The sequence below is a fragment of the Bacillus rossius genome, chromosome 1, assembly GCF_032445375.1.
Source record: "Bacillus rossius redtenbacheri isolate Brsri chromosome 1, Brsri_v3, whole genome shotgun sequence".
Classification (NCBI taxonomy): Eukaryota; Metazoa; Arthropoda; class Insecta; order Phasmatodea; family Bacillidae; genus Bacillus; species Bacillus rossius.
The window spans coordinates 218,535,010-218,549,169 of NC_086330.1; the positions used below are offsets into that span (position 1 = coordinate 218,535,010).

The 14,160-nt window shown below is 34.2% G+C and overlaps 1 protein-coding gene across 2 annotated transcripts in view; it reads left to right on the top strand.

Annotated features, from left to right (window-relative positions):
- The window catches only part of LOC134527289 (uncharacterized), a 488,639-nt gene that overhangs the window by 326,312 nt on the left and 148,167 nt on the right, over positions 1–14,160 (top strand). For both annotated transcript variants that reach the window (XM_063359834.1, XM_063359833.1), the window contains one exon: positions 8,564–8,807. In XM_063359834.1, the coding sequence (XP_063215904.1) occupies positions 8,564–8,807 (244 nt within the window). The remainder of the gene's footprint in view (positions 1–8,563; positions 8,808–14,160) is intronic.

Here is a 14,160-nt window from a genome sequence, read left to right on the forward strand (position 1 = left end):
TAAAAACACAAATTAACTCAATTTAATGGACTTGTTTACTGTGGTTACTGTGTCGATTTTCTTATATCATTTTCTGGTTTTGTAACCAGAAGAATTTCTCCCACTTCAATAATGACAATACATAAAGATGACTTGATGTAAGTTTTTGGACATACGCCATTGCTAAGAACTTTTTCTGTTGAAGAAAAACTAATAAATAAAATAAATAAATAAAAATAAAAATAAAAATACTCAAAAAAATATACAAAAAACACACAAAATTAAGCAAACAATTGCTGTTGTCAACAAGGATATGAACACCACAAAATATTCCGAAACAGGAATATGGTCAGCAAACAAAGAAAAAACAAAGAAAAATGTACTAAGAGAACGAAAAAATCCCCACAAATGATGACAACACAAAAATATTGAAACCCAAAATAATTCAGCACAACAGTTGAAGCGAGACAAAAAACATGACAAAACGAAAAAACAAACAAATACAATAGTTTTACCTAAACAGAAACAAGCGACGTTTCGGGAACTGCTATCTGCTCCCGTCCTCAGGCAGAGACGCACATGGCACGGAAACACAGGTGCGACTCAATTTTTTTTTTTTTTTTTTTATTGGCCTGTGTGCGTAGGTTTCCTGTATACTTTTGTTTCCAGGCTGTTGTTTTTTCTGCTGACTAGTACATCCAGGAAAGGAATGCTACCTTTGGTTTCTTTTTCATATGTGAATTTTATTGATGGCCTCAGAGAGTTGAGGTGGTTCACAAATTCCTCCAAAGTTTCAGGTCCATGTTGCCAGACAGTGAAGGTATCATCCACATAACGGAGCCAGATTTTTGGATGGCTATTACTTTTGCTAAGTGCTTCTTGCTCAAAGTTTTCCATAAATATATTGGCCATAAATGGTGAAAGAGAAGAAAGAGCCCATTGCCATGCCATCGGTCTGTTTGTAGAAAATATCCTTGAACTGGAAATATGTTGTGGTGACACAGAGGGTAATCATTTCCATGATGGATGGGATTGGTATTATAGTTCTGTCCTTTAGGGTTGGATCAGCTTCCAATTTCGCCTTGACAATGCTGAGTGTTTCGGCTACTGGCACATTAGTGAAGAGGCTTTGGACATCAAAACTCACCAGGGTATCATTGTTTTCTATTTTCAGTGTTTTGACTATAGAAATAAAATGATTAGAATCTTTGACAAATGTATCTGTCTGTCCTGCTAGTGGCTCAACAATTTTCAGGAGATATTTTGATAGTTTCTGGCATGGGGAATTACAACAACTGATGATCGGGCGCAGAGGCATGTCGGGTTTATGAATCTTTGGAAGACCGTAAATGTGGGGTGCTTTACTGCTGTGTGGTGTCAGTTCTGATCTAGTTTTTTCTGGGATGTGATTCTGATGTTTTTTTAGAGTTTGGTACACTTTTCTTTCAATGCTGGCTGTGGGGTCTTTTACCAGTTTTGTATATTGATCTGTGGTGATCAAATCAGTAATTTTTTTGCTCATAGTCTGGTTTGTCAAGTATGACTGTAGCACGACCCTTATCGGCTGGGAGGATTACAATGGTATGGTCGGATTTCAGAGTTTTGATGGCCTTTAGTTCATCAGGCGGCAGATTCGGTTTAGGTGGACCAGCTGAAGTGATTGCTGTACGCACATTCCAACGAAATTCATCTTGTTTGGCGGCAGGAAGTTTGTATATTGCACTCTCAACAGATGAAACTATGTCAAGTGCAGGAATGTGTCGTGGAGCAATGCTGAAATTGAGGCCTTTTTTGTAAAACATTTTCCTCGCTATTGGACAGCTTTCTTGAAGATGAATTAACGACAGTGTTGATGCTCTGTGTTGTGGGATGTGTTTTTGTATTCATCTTACTCGTCAGTTTGGCTAATTTATCTTTTTTGAGTATTTTTATTTTTATTTTTATTTATTTTATTTATTAGTTTTTCTTCAACAGAAAAAGTTCTTAGCAATGGCGTATGTCCAAAAACTTACATCAAGTCATGCACTCCCATTGCACAAATCTTTTAAAGATAATACATAAAGATGCTGCTAACTAAAGCCATCCAAGATATTGAACAGATAAATATATTAAGAGGATTCAATATGGCTGTTGAATCAGTTTGGTATATAATTTGCCATTTAAAAAGAATTGTATAAGGCAATAAGTATTAAAATAAAAACTAATTGCTCTTGATAACTTTTTTTATCATAACTGAAAGTATTGTTTTTGAACTGTTTTCAGCCTTTTTTTTTAGAAGTTCTAATTGAATTTTTCGTGAATATTTTTCACTGGAACTTTAGTTTTGCCCTTAATAAATGTATTCCTTGCTTTGTCCTCACTGTTGTCATTAACATTTTTGATGTAAAATTATTTTTAGAAAGTTATGCACACATCGCTCAATGCAGGAAATACTTTGGGACGCACCTCTGCTGGGTGCTGAGCTCTGTTGGAATGTGACTGTGATAAGGAAGAGGTGATGGCAGCACTTCCTGTAGAGCCCCCCCAAAATTGAGTTTCACCGCTTTGATATAAGACCAGTTATTTACAAAAAGGTGATATAGCTATTAGTAGCTTTGGAAGTATAGTCCATCAAAATTGCAAAAAATCTATGTTATAAAAAAAGAACTGTGTTAAACTCATACCAATTATTCCGTAGATTATAATTTTTTTTACCTTACAAATGAAATGTAATTCACTTAAATATAGCTTATTCCCAGAAAAATTTATTAATAACTTATTCCAACACTTATTACAAATATGAAACATGTGTTCATTTCTAATAAGAATTTCCTATTTTAACCTTAGTCATGTTGAAGAATAACTTAAATTTTTTTGTTCAATAGTGATTATTGATTGAAACAAGTTTCAATACAAAATTTATTACATAATAGTTTTCTTAAATTAATTTTTTCTTTGTCGAATACACAACTGCAAACTCTAGAAGATTCTCTTGATAAAAGTTAATGACCAAACAGCTTAAGGGCCCTAGCAGGGATGCCCAAGCTCAAAGGCAATTTCAGACAATTATACACTTTAATTCTACGTGAAAATGACAAGTAAACAGCCTTTACAGGACACATATTTCTACTCTCCTTCAAGCGACTTAACAGTTGGTAGTCATTCTAGGCAAACATATTCAAAATTAGGTTATATACAATATTTACTGCAACTTAAACTATGTGCCATCTTGTGATACAACATCTCCATGCTGCCTACCTAGTCATCATTTATCTAGAGTCAGTAAACGGTTAAATTTACTGATGGCACAGCATCTAAAAAAAAGTGAAAAGTAAACGGCCGTGAAAGCAAGTGTGTTCTTTTATTGAGTCTTTTCTAACTTTCTTCCAAGTGTTCATCACTGACTGAACACTAGGCCAAACGTTCAAGACTGTCTCTGAAGCACAGGCTTGTTATGTCCCTACTATACCCTGTGGCACTGAGGGTATGTTTTGTACTAACCTTTAATTTTGCTGCGACGTTCTGCCTTTGGCTGAACCAGACCTGAAGTTTCCCTTTCAGACTGGCTGCTGAGTCTTGAGTTCAGGGGATGTGTGGGTCTGCTCTCCTGGCAGCAATACAGCAACTCACTCTCGCTGTGCAGTGGACACCACTCGCTGAGTAAATGGTGATGTCCATACCGTCCATACCTATGACTAGGGTTAGGCGTTTTCTGCACACCAAAGGCCAAAATTCTGCGATAATGAAACACAAATTCTGCGATAGAAAACAAGAAATTCTGTGATAATAAATGTAAAGTTCTGCAATTTATCAAAAATAGTTTATCACGTTTGAAACATGTATATACAGCCTAAAGAAGCCAGTTTTTACAACGAGCTAACAAAAACAATTTTGAATAGCTGTTTTACCCCCTCTGGCTTCTTTAAAAACGTATTTACTCAAAGACATTTTCATTTACTTTAGTGGATCACGATATATCTATATATTTATATTTTTTAATATGCCGTGTGGCCTACAACACGCGCCAACGGCCATAAGGTTATTCTTTCGTATTCGAAGCCTTGTATCGATTGATTAGTCGATTGATGCGCACATATTTCCATCGACTGTGACTACAGTCGTTTCATAAACGCCGGTAGGATCACTTGCTCAATGTGGTACTCTTCTTATAATCTTATCTTTGGATTCTCTGCAAACAAAATTTATTTTGCCGTATGTGATATTTTGGTAATTCAAACTTGAATTTTTTAACGCCATTGCAGCATTAATTATATGAAAACATATGTTTTATACAATGTTTGGAAATTATTCACTCTGCCCATAATAATTAAGATATTATTTGGGAGAACATAACCCTTGCACACATTATTACTGCACTCAAAATGGACAAAAAAGGTACAGCAAAATTGGTGATTCTGCGATGATTCTGCGATTATGCGGGACTCTTGTAATTCTGCGAAATATTCCGCGATCGCGGAATCGCGGAAAACTCCTAACTCTACCTATGACCCTGGCTTCCTTGGTGCTTAACCGTCCTCGGTGACGACTTGTGGCCGAGCGCTGCTTACCCCCCGGCCATCTAGGACTTGCCCAACACCTTTGTGCTTGTCTGTGTTTTGATAGCTCTGCTCGCAGGGATGCATGCGCCTCTCACAGCTCCACCATAAAAAGTACACACTCTCTCTCTGCGATTGCCTGAGGTATCCCCGAAACTATCCGTGAACTGGAGGCCTGACCTGCAGCTCTGATGGCAGACTTTAGCAACGATGTCGTGTACTTATCTCCACTGGACTCATTGTCCTGCCACAAGGTGTTGTGCTTGCTAGTGCCTTAAAGTTCTCTCCACAGAGTGTGATTATGACTGCTTCTTTGGCTAGGAATTACCTGGGTATGTAAGCCCTTGGGCTAGGATGACATCACGTGTTTTTCACGATGCTGTGCCGCTCCTGCCAAATGCGCCAACTCGAGCACACTTACACTTGGTAAAATGGTTTTACTAGGCATTTATTTTGGCAATTTTGCCCAAAATTCACGTTATATTTGTGAAAACTACACCTGGAGCATTTGGCACATAACGGGCATATATCCCATTATATTTTGACTGCTTGAACATTTTTTACTAAAATAAACAAAAATGTTAAAACAGAACAATTAATTCAAAATTTTAAACAATAATTGCTAGGCCTATGCAAATATTAGTTATTTTTATTTGAAATTGAATATGAAGTTTAAATCAAAACTGTAAGAATGAGAATTAGACTCCAACTAAAAAATATTTAAACATTATGTAACAAATACATAGAGAGATACATATTAAAAAATTTGTTGTGTACTGTAGTGGCTTCTGAGAAATTAGACAATACAAAGTGAAAGGTTGGTTAAGTCAGCTTTGATATGTAGAGTTAGATAATATTTCAATACATTTCAGTTTATTTCTTGATTTATTTCGTAATAATTCAAACATTTGATTCATTGAAATTCGATTCAATTAAAACAGTTTTATTTAATAACAATTGGTTTCTTTTGAATCTGTATAATGTAATTTCACTCCATTTCATTTATTTCATTACTTTTGGGAGTTTTGATTTCATTTCTATCTATTTCAATTCCTTTAATTTGATACATTAGGTTTCAATTTATTTAGTTTCATTTGGTTGTATTTCATTGCATTTGTTTCGTTTTAGGTAATTTCGATTGTTTAATTTTGATATCTAGAGTTAGGTAACATTTGAATACATTTCAGTTCTCTTCTTTAGTTAAAATATATACATTTTGAAAGTATTTTTTATAATAATAAATTATGAAGCTAATCTAACTTAACCTAATCAACCAACATTTCATCTTGGTTCTTAGTTGCCTTATTTTCTAGAGTCTGCTATTCTACATATTGATCCAGAAAAATTTTGTAAACAAAAAAACTGAAATCAAATTCATTTCACGAAAAATTTGAATTTTTGTTGATTCTGTGTTCTGAAATTAATTATTAAAAAAGCTAATATTTACATTTTAAACCCTAGATTTTTATATGTATACATTGTTAACATCAGCCAGGAAACCTCTATTTTAGTTAAGTAATAGTACTAACAATATTTCTGCTTGTTTCATCTGATAAGGGAAACCATTTCACCCCCCCCCCCCCCCCCTCTTCCCCTTTTTTTTTTTTGCCACAACGTCTGTTTTGTAATGATACATACAGCAAGTAAGCTGTTTCTGTGTCGCATTGTGTTAGATTGATTATGACTGTTGATTTATGCACCATTGAAACTACGGCGTATACTTGTTTAATGGCCATTGCAATGGAGTTTCAGTATTTTGTGGTGTTGTAGTTCATGATTGTTAGCGCTCCATTATTTTTTCCTACTATTGGTACATGTAACAGGATGATTATTTTTTTTTACGTGAAATTCCTCAAAAATTTCATGTTTAGAATCGTTCACACAATTTTTTTTTTTTTTCCTTTACTGTGTAGTGAGACAATAGTGAAAAAAAAAAATTTGATACTTATATTTTTATAACATTGCTTTTTGTTCATGACTTGGATTATGAAGTCTCATTAAAAGATAAAAGGGTATTTATTTTTCACAAATGACATAACCTAAACAGTAAACCTTGGTACATGACATACTCACGGTATTTCTCTAAAATATTTGTTAGCAATTGAATATTCATTATTTCAAATTGTTTGTTTTTGAGGTCAAATCGAATACGAATATCAATCCATTTGTATTTTCAAAAATTTGAATATTCATACAGGCCTAATAATTGTGCTTTAAATTGATTGATAATAACTTTTTTTATATCTATATATTAGGGGGAGTTTATCATAAAATACACTCTACAAATGTTTATTTGCGATGTCTCTGATACTAATACTATGGAGTGCTGCTTTAGCAAATTAATATTGATTAAGAGGTTAGAGATTGGTGTGGCTCTGAAGTTGTGGGTAAAGTCAAGCCGAGCAGAGTTCAGTATTTATTCCATCAAATGAAGTCAAATTGAGTCCAAGACTTGATTAATTTCTAGTTGAGTTGAGTTCGAGTGGTGGAAGGTTCTTATTAGGTGTAGAGAATTAAAATTGATAGTCTCGTAATACTAAGAGTCAAAATAAATAGTATGTGCAGACCATACTAGTACAGATTATATTTTTGTAAATTTTTATATTAATTTTATCATTAGTAATACGTAAGTGGCATAAATTAACAAAATAATTTTTATCTTTATCTATGTTTAGAACTATGTTTTTGCCTTGTTCAGGAATATTGTTAATTCTGCAGAAGATTGACTTCTGAGAAACAAGGGAATAACAACTTGAGTGAAAGGTTGGTTGCATTAAGTCAGCCTCATTAATGTGTTACTATTAGTATGTATTTATCTGACCTAACTTAACCTTAGACCTAAGTTTTTATTGGTATAACTTCCCAAAATTTGTAAAATTTTCAGTATTTATATAACCTAATTAACAATATGTATCACTTTTGGTTGTATCACTTGTTGTTACTTAACATTGATACTATTGATTGATGCTTAGTAGGGGTGGGCGAAGTTTCAGAAATACAAAGTCGAATAGAAGACTAATTTTATTCTACTTCTTCTTTGGGAAAACTTAAAAACTGCAAATATTCCGAAGATTTTTCTTCGAGCAGATATGTTAAAAGCTTGATATATGCCTTTTTTGGGACAATAAATAACATGCCCAGTGTGTGCTAACTGTGGTTTTTACCGTGAAGAGAACCTGTCAAGTCATTAAAATTAATTAAAACTGCCAGTGTGTTTTTGGGCACATAATATGCAGCGTGCTTGAGTTTTCAAGATTCAGCTCATCTCTAGTAATGATTATGATACCCAAAAAATGGTGTAAGTGTGATGTTCGTGAAAAACGAAAAACATTCTGCGGTTTTTAAAGTTTTTCATTCAATTTCAACATTTCTGTAGAAATATGAAGTTTAGCACAAAATACAACTTTTTTCCATGTGTTTATTGATTCCATATCTAAAAACTTCATGTAGTGTATCATAGATTTATAACATGAGCATATTTCAATATCTTTAACTTAATATATTTCCTACAACAGCACCAATTAATATTATTTATGAACAATACAAATGTGATGTATTGCTATTTGTGGAGTTCGTACAACATGGAAGTTATATATCTTATAATTTTGTATCTTTAGTTATTTAGTGAAAAAGTTTAGAGTTTAATGGCCTTAGTTTCTGTCTGACTTTTGGTAACCGGTGACCACATATCAATAGCAACTAGTTTGCAAATAAAATGAACAGGTAATCATCTAGGTAACTACCACTTTAATTCACTCTACTCTCTTTCTAAAAGTTTTGTAAATACGGCCAACTGGGCTTGCCGTGCGGACTTGCCTGGCATTTGGCCAGCTAGGACAGTAACTAACATTATTGGTACCAAAAAGTATATTGGGCAGTGAAATCAAGTCTTTACAACACAGTTCTTGAAGTGCACCTACATTCCCCACTTTGGGCACTTGTATGTGGTAAGATGAGTGTTGTTGTGGTTGTATTTTGGGAAACAGCTCAGTGCAACATGCTGCACCGTGTGTTTGACGGACGAGATGAAGATGTGTTGGTTTTGGCAGGTGCGCAGGGTGCGGGAGCGTGGGAAGCAAGCTGCTCACCGTGACCAGGCAGCTACCTGTGCCTACCCACGCCTGCAGGTGAAGCAGTCAGATGTGTTCATGACGCAGCTGAATGCTCTGTCGACGCCACGCAACATCCGCACGCGACGTCTGGCGCAAGCACAGGACAACCCGGAGATGAATCGCACTGCGCGGCTCGCGCAAGTCTTCCAGTTGCTCTTCTCTGCCGTGGCTGCTGCCAAGGGTATATAGCAGCACACTGCTCTCTGCTCTCACCCACACAGGCTACCGCAAGCTAGATGTCCGATGTTACTTAGAACTATGTAAAGTATTGATGGCATTGCACCAATCTTCTCATAATTTCGCCAGGTTGTATGGAAACCAGTTTAGTAAAAAGATCAAAATACCTTTTTTTTAAATTCATTTAATTTGATTATGGTCCTAATCTTTCATTTATTAGTTTATTGTTATTGACAGTCAAAATGTTAAACTAAATTTTTTTTATTGTTTTGATGCAGTAACTAAAATGGAGATATTGCTGATTATGTAGTTATGTCTTCAGGCTCCACTTCACCACCTTCATGGATTATATGTTTCTTCTTAGTTCCACACCTTTGCAGAGAAAAATTGGGAAATGGGGCCATAGAATTAACTTTTGTGTTCATCCCAGCTGTGGAATCACCGACAATTAACTCTTATGAGTGGCTATGATGCTATTAGTCAGCAAAAATTTTTATTTTGGAAATTTGCCTGACATTTAACAAATGGCAAATAACGATAACTGGGTAGAATCCTGGTTTTTCCTGAAAAACCAAGAACATGTCTTTCCCAAAACTTTGGGCTGGAAATTACTTTTTCACATTTCCCAGATTTTCTTCCAGTTGTACATATTTCCATGTGCCAGACGTGTTGTTAACAAACTATTTTTAAGGAAAGCTCTGCACTCCAACCTGATTCAATAAATGTATGCTATAAAAAAAAAAACATTCCTAGCAGTTCAAGCCCAAGCTATTAGTGGTGTAAAAAAATATTCACAGGCACTATCGAAAATGAGCACTTTATTTAGCATTTGAATCTGTTGCAAAACATTAGTGGAATGAATTTCATCCACTATTGAAAATACGAATTTAAGACATATTAACCCTTTGGTTGGTGAGGTAAAAATTAATTTTTGTGTATCCTCTAGGGGGAAGTTTTCAAAAAAAAAATTTTTTACTAAATTTTTATTTCTTACAGAAATCTTAACATTCTTTAGAAAACTACAAAATCTTTTATTTATTTTTTTTGCAAAAACAATTATTATCATTAGTTTTAAGAACCTTCAAAACATTTTAAAACTGACATTTTTAATTACATTTTTTTTTAAAAAATACATATAATAATAACATATACACATTGTACACACCGATCAGATATTTAAGAAAAATCAATATTTGGGTGATCAAATGTACTTTTAATATTTTGAATAAATATTTTAATATTTTAATAAAAATTTAAAATATTTACAAACACAGTTTCTTACAGTGCAATCCATTTTGACTCGAAAAAAGAATGTCTATGAAAGATTTTTATTTCAAGTTTCAGGATGAAATTATTTCGGTACTTACAATATTATACAAATATAATAAACAAAATCTGTTAACAAATTTAGAAGTTTTTTATTGTGTGCAATGTGGTGAAGCATGGATGTACGCAGAATCCTACATCACATTCTGCACACATCCACCTTGTTTCTTTTCGCCTTGGTTTGATCTTTGTGCTGTGCTTGCACACGTAACACTGTCTTTGTGGTTTGGCCTTCGCTGCTGTTGATGGCACTGGAGTTGGGAAGTGTCGAGCAGTTAGCCGCAATGGTGTTGGGGTGATCACAGCTGAGCGCCGCCCACCTTTTGAAGGCTTGCGCGTAGGACAAAACTCCTGCAGTAGTTGTCGAACCAAATTGAGTCTGAACTGCACCAGCCTAATTTTCTTGTTATGTCTGATATTGTACATAATACAGGCATTCAAAATTATTATGTCCAATATATGGAAAAACAATTTTTTGTACCATTTTATTGTCTTCCTAGTACTATCAACAAAACTTATCTGCATGTCAGCCTTATCCACTAACCCCATGTTTCGATTGTAGTCAACCACGGACCGAGGCTTCATTATGCTTTCACCCGATGTTCGGTCTTTTTTGTCGGTTTCGACAAACACGTGGTTATGAACAGTAGTAAGCATGCAAACCTCCCTTTTGTCATGCCACTTTTCAGCTAGAATGTTTTCTGTGTGTGAGACTGCACACTGACCTTTTTTTACTTTTTGTGGAAATCTCGGCATTTCTTTCCTGTTTGGGCGCACTGTTCCGCATGCACCCGTCTGATGTTCAAAAAGAAATCCGAACAGTTTTGGGCTTGTGTACCAATTATCTGTAAACAAAATGTGACCTTTGTCTAGGTAGGGCTCCAAAAGTGTAATGAGGATAGAACCTGAAATGCAGAGATCGCTGATTTTGACAATGTTGGTTTCACTGCCAGTGTAAACAATAAAATCAACAATATATCCTGTCTCACAGTCACACAAGACGAACAACTTAACACCAAATCTGTGCCGCTTGGATGAAATGTATTGCTTGAAGACCAAACGACCCTTCCACACCATAATGCTCTCGTCAATACATAAATTTTGATGCGGCTTGAACAATGTCTTGAATTTCATTTTGGTAGTTTCCAAAATAGTACTTATTTTGTAAAGACAATCTCCGTGTGGCTGACTGTTGCTATCAGAAAAATGTAATAGACGAAGTAAGAGCAGAAAACGATCCTGCGAAAATATTTTTCCAAAAATAGGAGTAGACAGAATTGGGTCAGTGGACCAATAATCATTTATACGGTTTTTAGCTGTGTGGGGCATGAGTATAACTACAGCTAAAAATGTATAAAATTCTGAAACATTAGATTTCACCCATTGTTTGAGTTTTGATTTTTCTTTGACTTCAAATCTTTCTGTTATGTATGAATGGTACTTATCCGATTCATCAACTATGTGCTGGACCAAATCTTGATCAAACAATATTTTGAATACATCCAATTCACTGAAATTTTCCGGCAAATTGAATTCATCTGTGAGCCCCGAAAAAGAATTGTCAAAATTAAATGTCCTTGGTTGGAAATTTTCATTGTTTTCCCAATGGAAAGAGTTTTCTGTATTAGTTGGAACATTTATGCTCACCTCTGTTCCTGTAGTTGCATTCATGGCACCTAGACTGGAAACTGCATCACTGTCAGTGTCTATGTCACTTACACTTTCATCACTTCCTGATTCCCAGTTAGCGATAATTTCTTGTAATTCTTTTTCAGAAAGTATTTTTCTTTTGCGAGATGTGGCCATTATTACAAAAAATTTTAAAAAAATCACATACAAATAACAGTCATAAAAACATTCGGTAAAACAGTAGCACTATATTTCTACTTCTACGAATTTATGACCAATAGATAAACCCCGGCACTGAACATCGTTTGCACGAACAAGCCACTTGTATATCTTAGTAATTCAAATTCAATGACACAAGCATAGCGATGGAGTGCATATCAGACTGAAAAATAATTGCAATAGAAAAGTGGTCTATACCTCCGTGAAAATATTGTGCTGTAAAGTTCTGAAAATGATAGCTATAGGCTATCCATCTTAGTAAGCTCCCAGTGGAAAAAATTTTGTACTTGCTGCTCAAACAATTCCTTCATCAATACGATTACTAGAATAGTATATTGTATAGAAAACAGACATGTGATTCATAATATTTACAAACTTTATTTTAAATCCCTTTCTTTTTTCGCACAGATTTCTGGCTATTATGAAGAGCCTATAGTTCAGTATCTGTGACCGCGAAAATAAAAGCACTCTCAAATAAATACACCCCTGTTCACGTTACCGGGAGATAAGAGCAGATAAAAGATTGACTCTGCAATTCTATAGGTGTGCGACTGTTGCTATCGTTCAAAAACCCCACATATAAGGACTTGACTACGCCGCTATCTGACGCATTGTGTTTTACCACCTTGTAAAATACGCAAGAATTTTAAAAATCACTGGGAATCATTTTGTAAACTGTACAAGAGAATGTAGGACATTACAAAACATTATACTGCTGCCAAAACGTAAAATTATGGTCATACTATTAAATTAAAGTTAAAAACGTACATTTACGTTCATACTCTCTAATACCATTAAAAATATGCCCGTACATGTACGTTCATACTAGCTAAAGGGTTAAGTGCATAATATCATTATAATCAGTTGTTTGTTGTTTAGTATCACTTACCAGTAGTGGAAAAAAATTAATTAAGTTGGTTTCGACTATTGACTACATCAACAAAAACACAGGAAATGTTATGCTATGGAAAAAATTTGAACATGGTAGTTGAAGAAATGTTTGAATCAGTAGTTACGATCTACTACCATGTTCTCACAGTTGTAGCTTGCTTACAGCATTATCTATGACACTAAATCGTTGCATCTTCCAGCTTGAAAGCAACATTAACAAACATAATGTAAATGAAAGTGCCAGAATCGAGTGAAATTTCACTATAAATATGTTTTTAATAGGGATGTGTGGGTACCCGATATTTTCGGGTACGGTTCGAATCCACAACTACCCGAACCCGGAATCGTTGTATGTACATGGATTCGAACAGTATTACGGATATTCATAATTGTTATAAATTTATTTAATGGGCTCAAAAATACTAGCAGTGAAAAATCAAATTAGGCTACTACTATTATGTAAGTATTTATAATATGATGTGCCAAAGAAAGAAACGTAAATTAAATAATTAACACAGTGACATTAAAAATTTCGTGATTTCGAGAGCTTAAACTGTACCTAATTATGAATATTGTCGTATAGCAAACTAGAAACTAAAAACAATTACATACCTACAAGTAACCAACTACTTTTATTTTTTTTGTTCTTATAAATAGTTGTAGGCATGTTGTAATAGCCTATATCTTTATTATTGTGAACCATATCATTGATAATAAAATTAGATATATAAATAAAAGTAGCCCAACTTCTTTTGCTTGATTTTCAGTCAGTTGCAGTAATCATAGAATATTATATTATTTTTATTTAAAAAATTCTGCTTTAGCTTGCTTACGTTACCGCTGCAACTAAGTTATACAGTTAATTATGAACTTCAAACTGCACCGAAACATATCAATATAGGCCTAGAAATAAGCTGTCTTTAAGCATTCATGTTTTCATGTAACAGAAACTTGTGAAAAACAATTGAATTAGGTAGGCCATGTAGGGAATATTTGAAACTTGCTTCATGTTTTAGTTTTTCATCGTTTAGAGTGTTTATTATTAATTAAGTTTACATAATTATAAAAATTTCAATCTTAGTGTAAGAAATAATTGCCAGTAGTTACAGTTAGAAAAAAGAGAACACACATTATTTTAAATTAATCAGTTATTTTTAATTATTCTGTGCTTAATATTTGGAATCCGATTCATATCTCAAATTTTGCCAGGGATTCAAATCGGATTTGAACCGAACTGAAAATCAAAGATTCGCACATCCCTAGTTTTTAATATGTATTGCCAAATGGATATG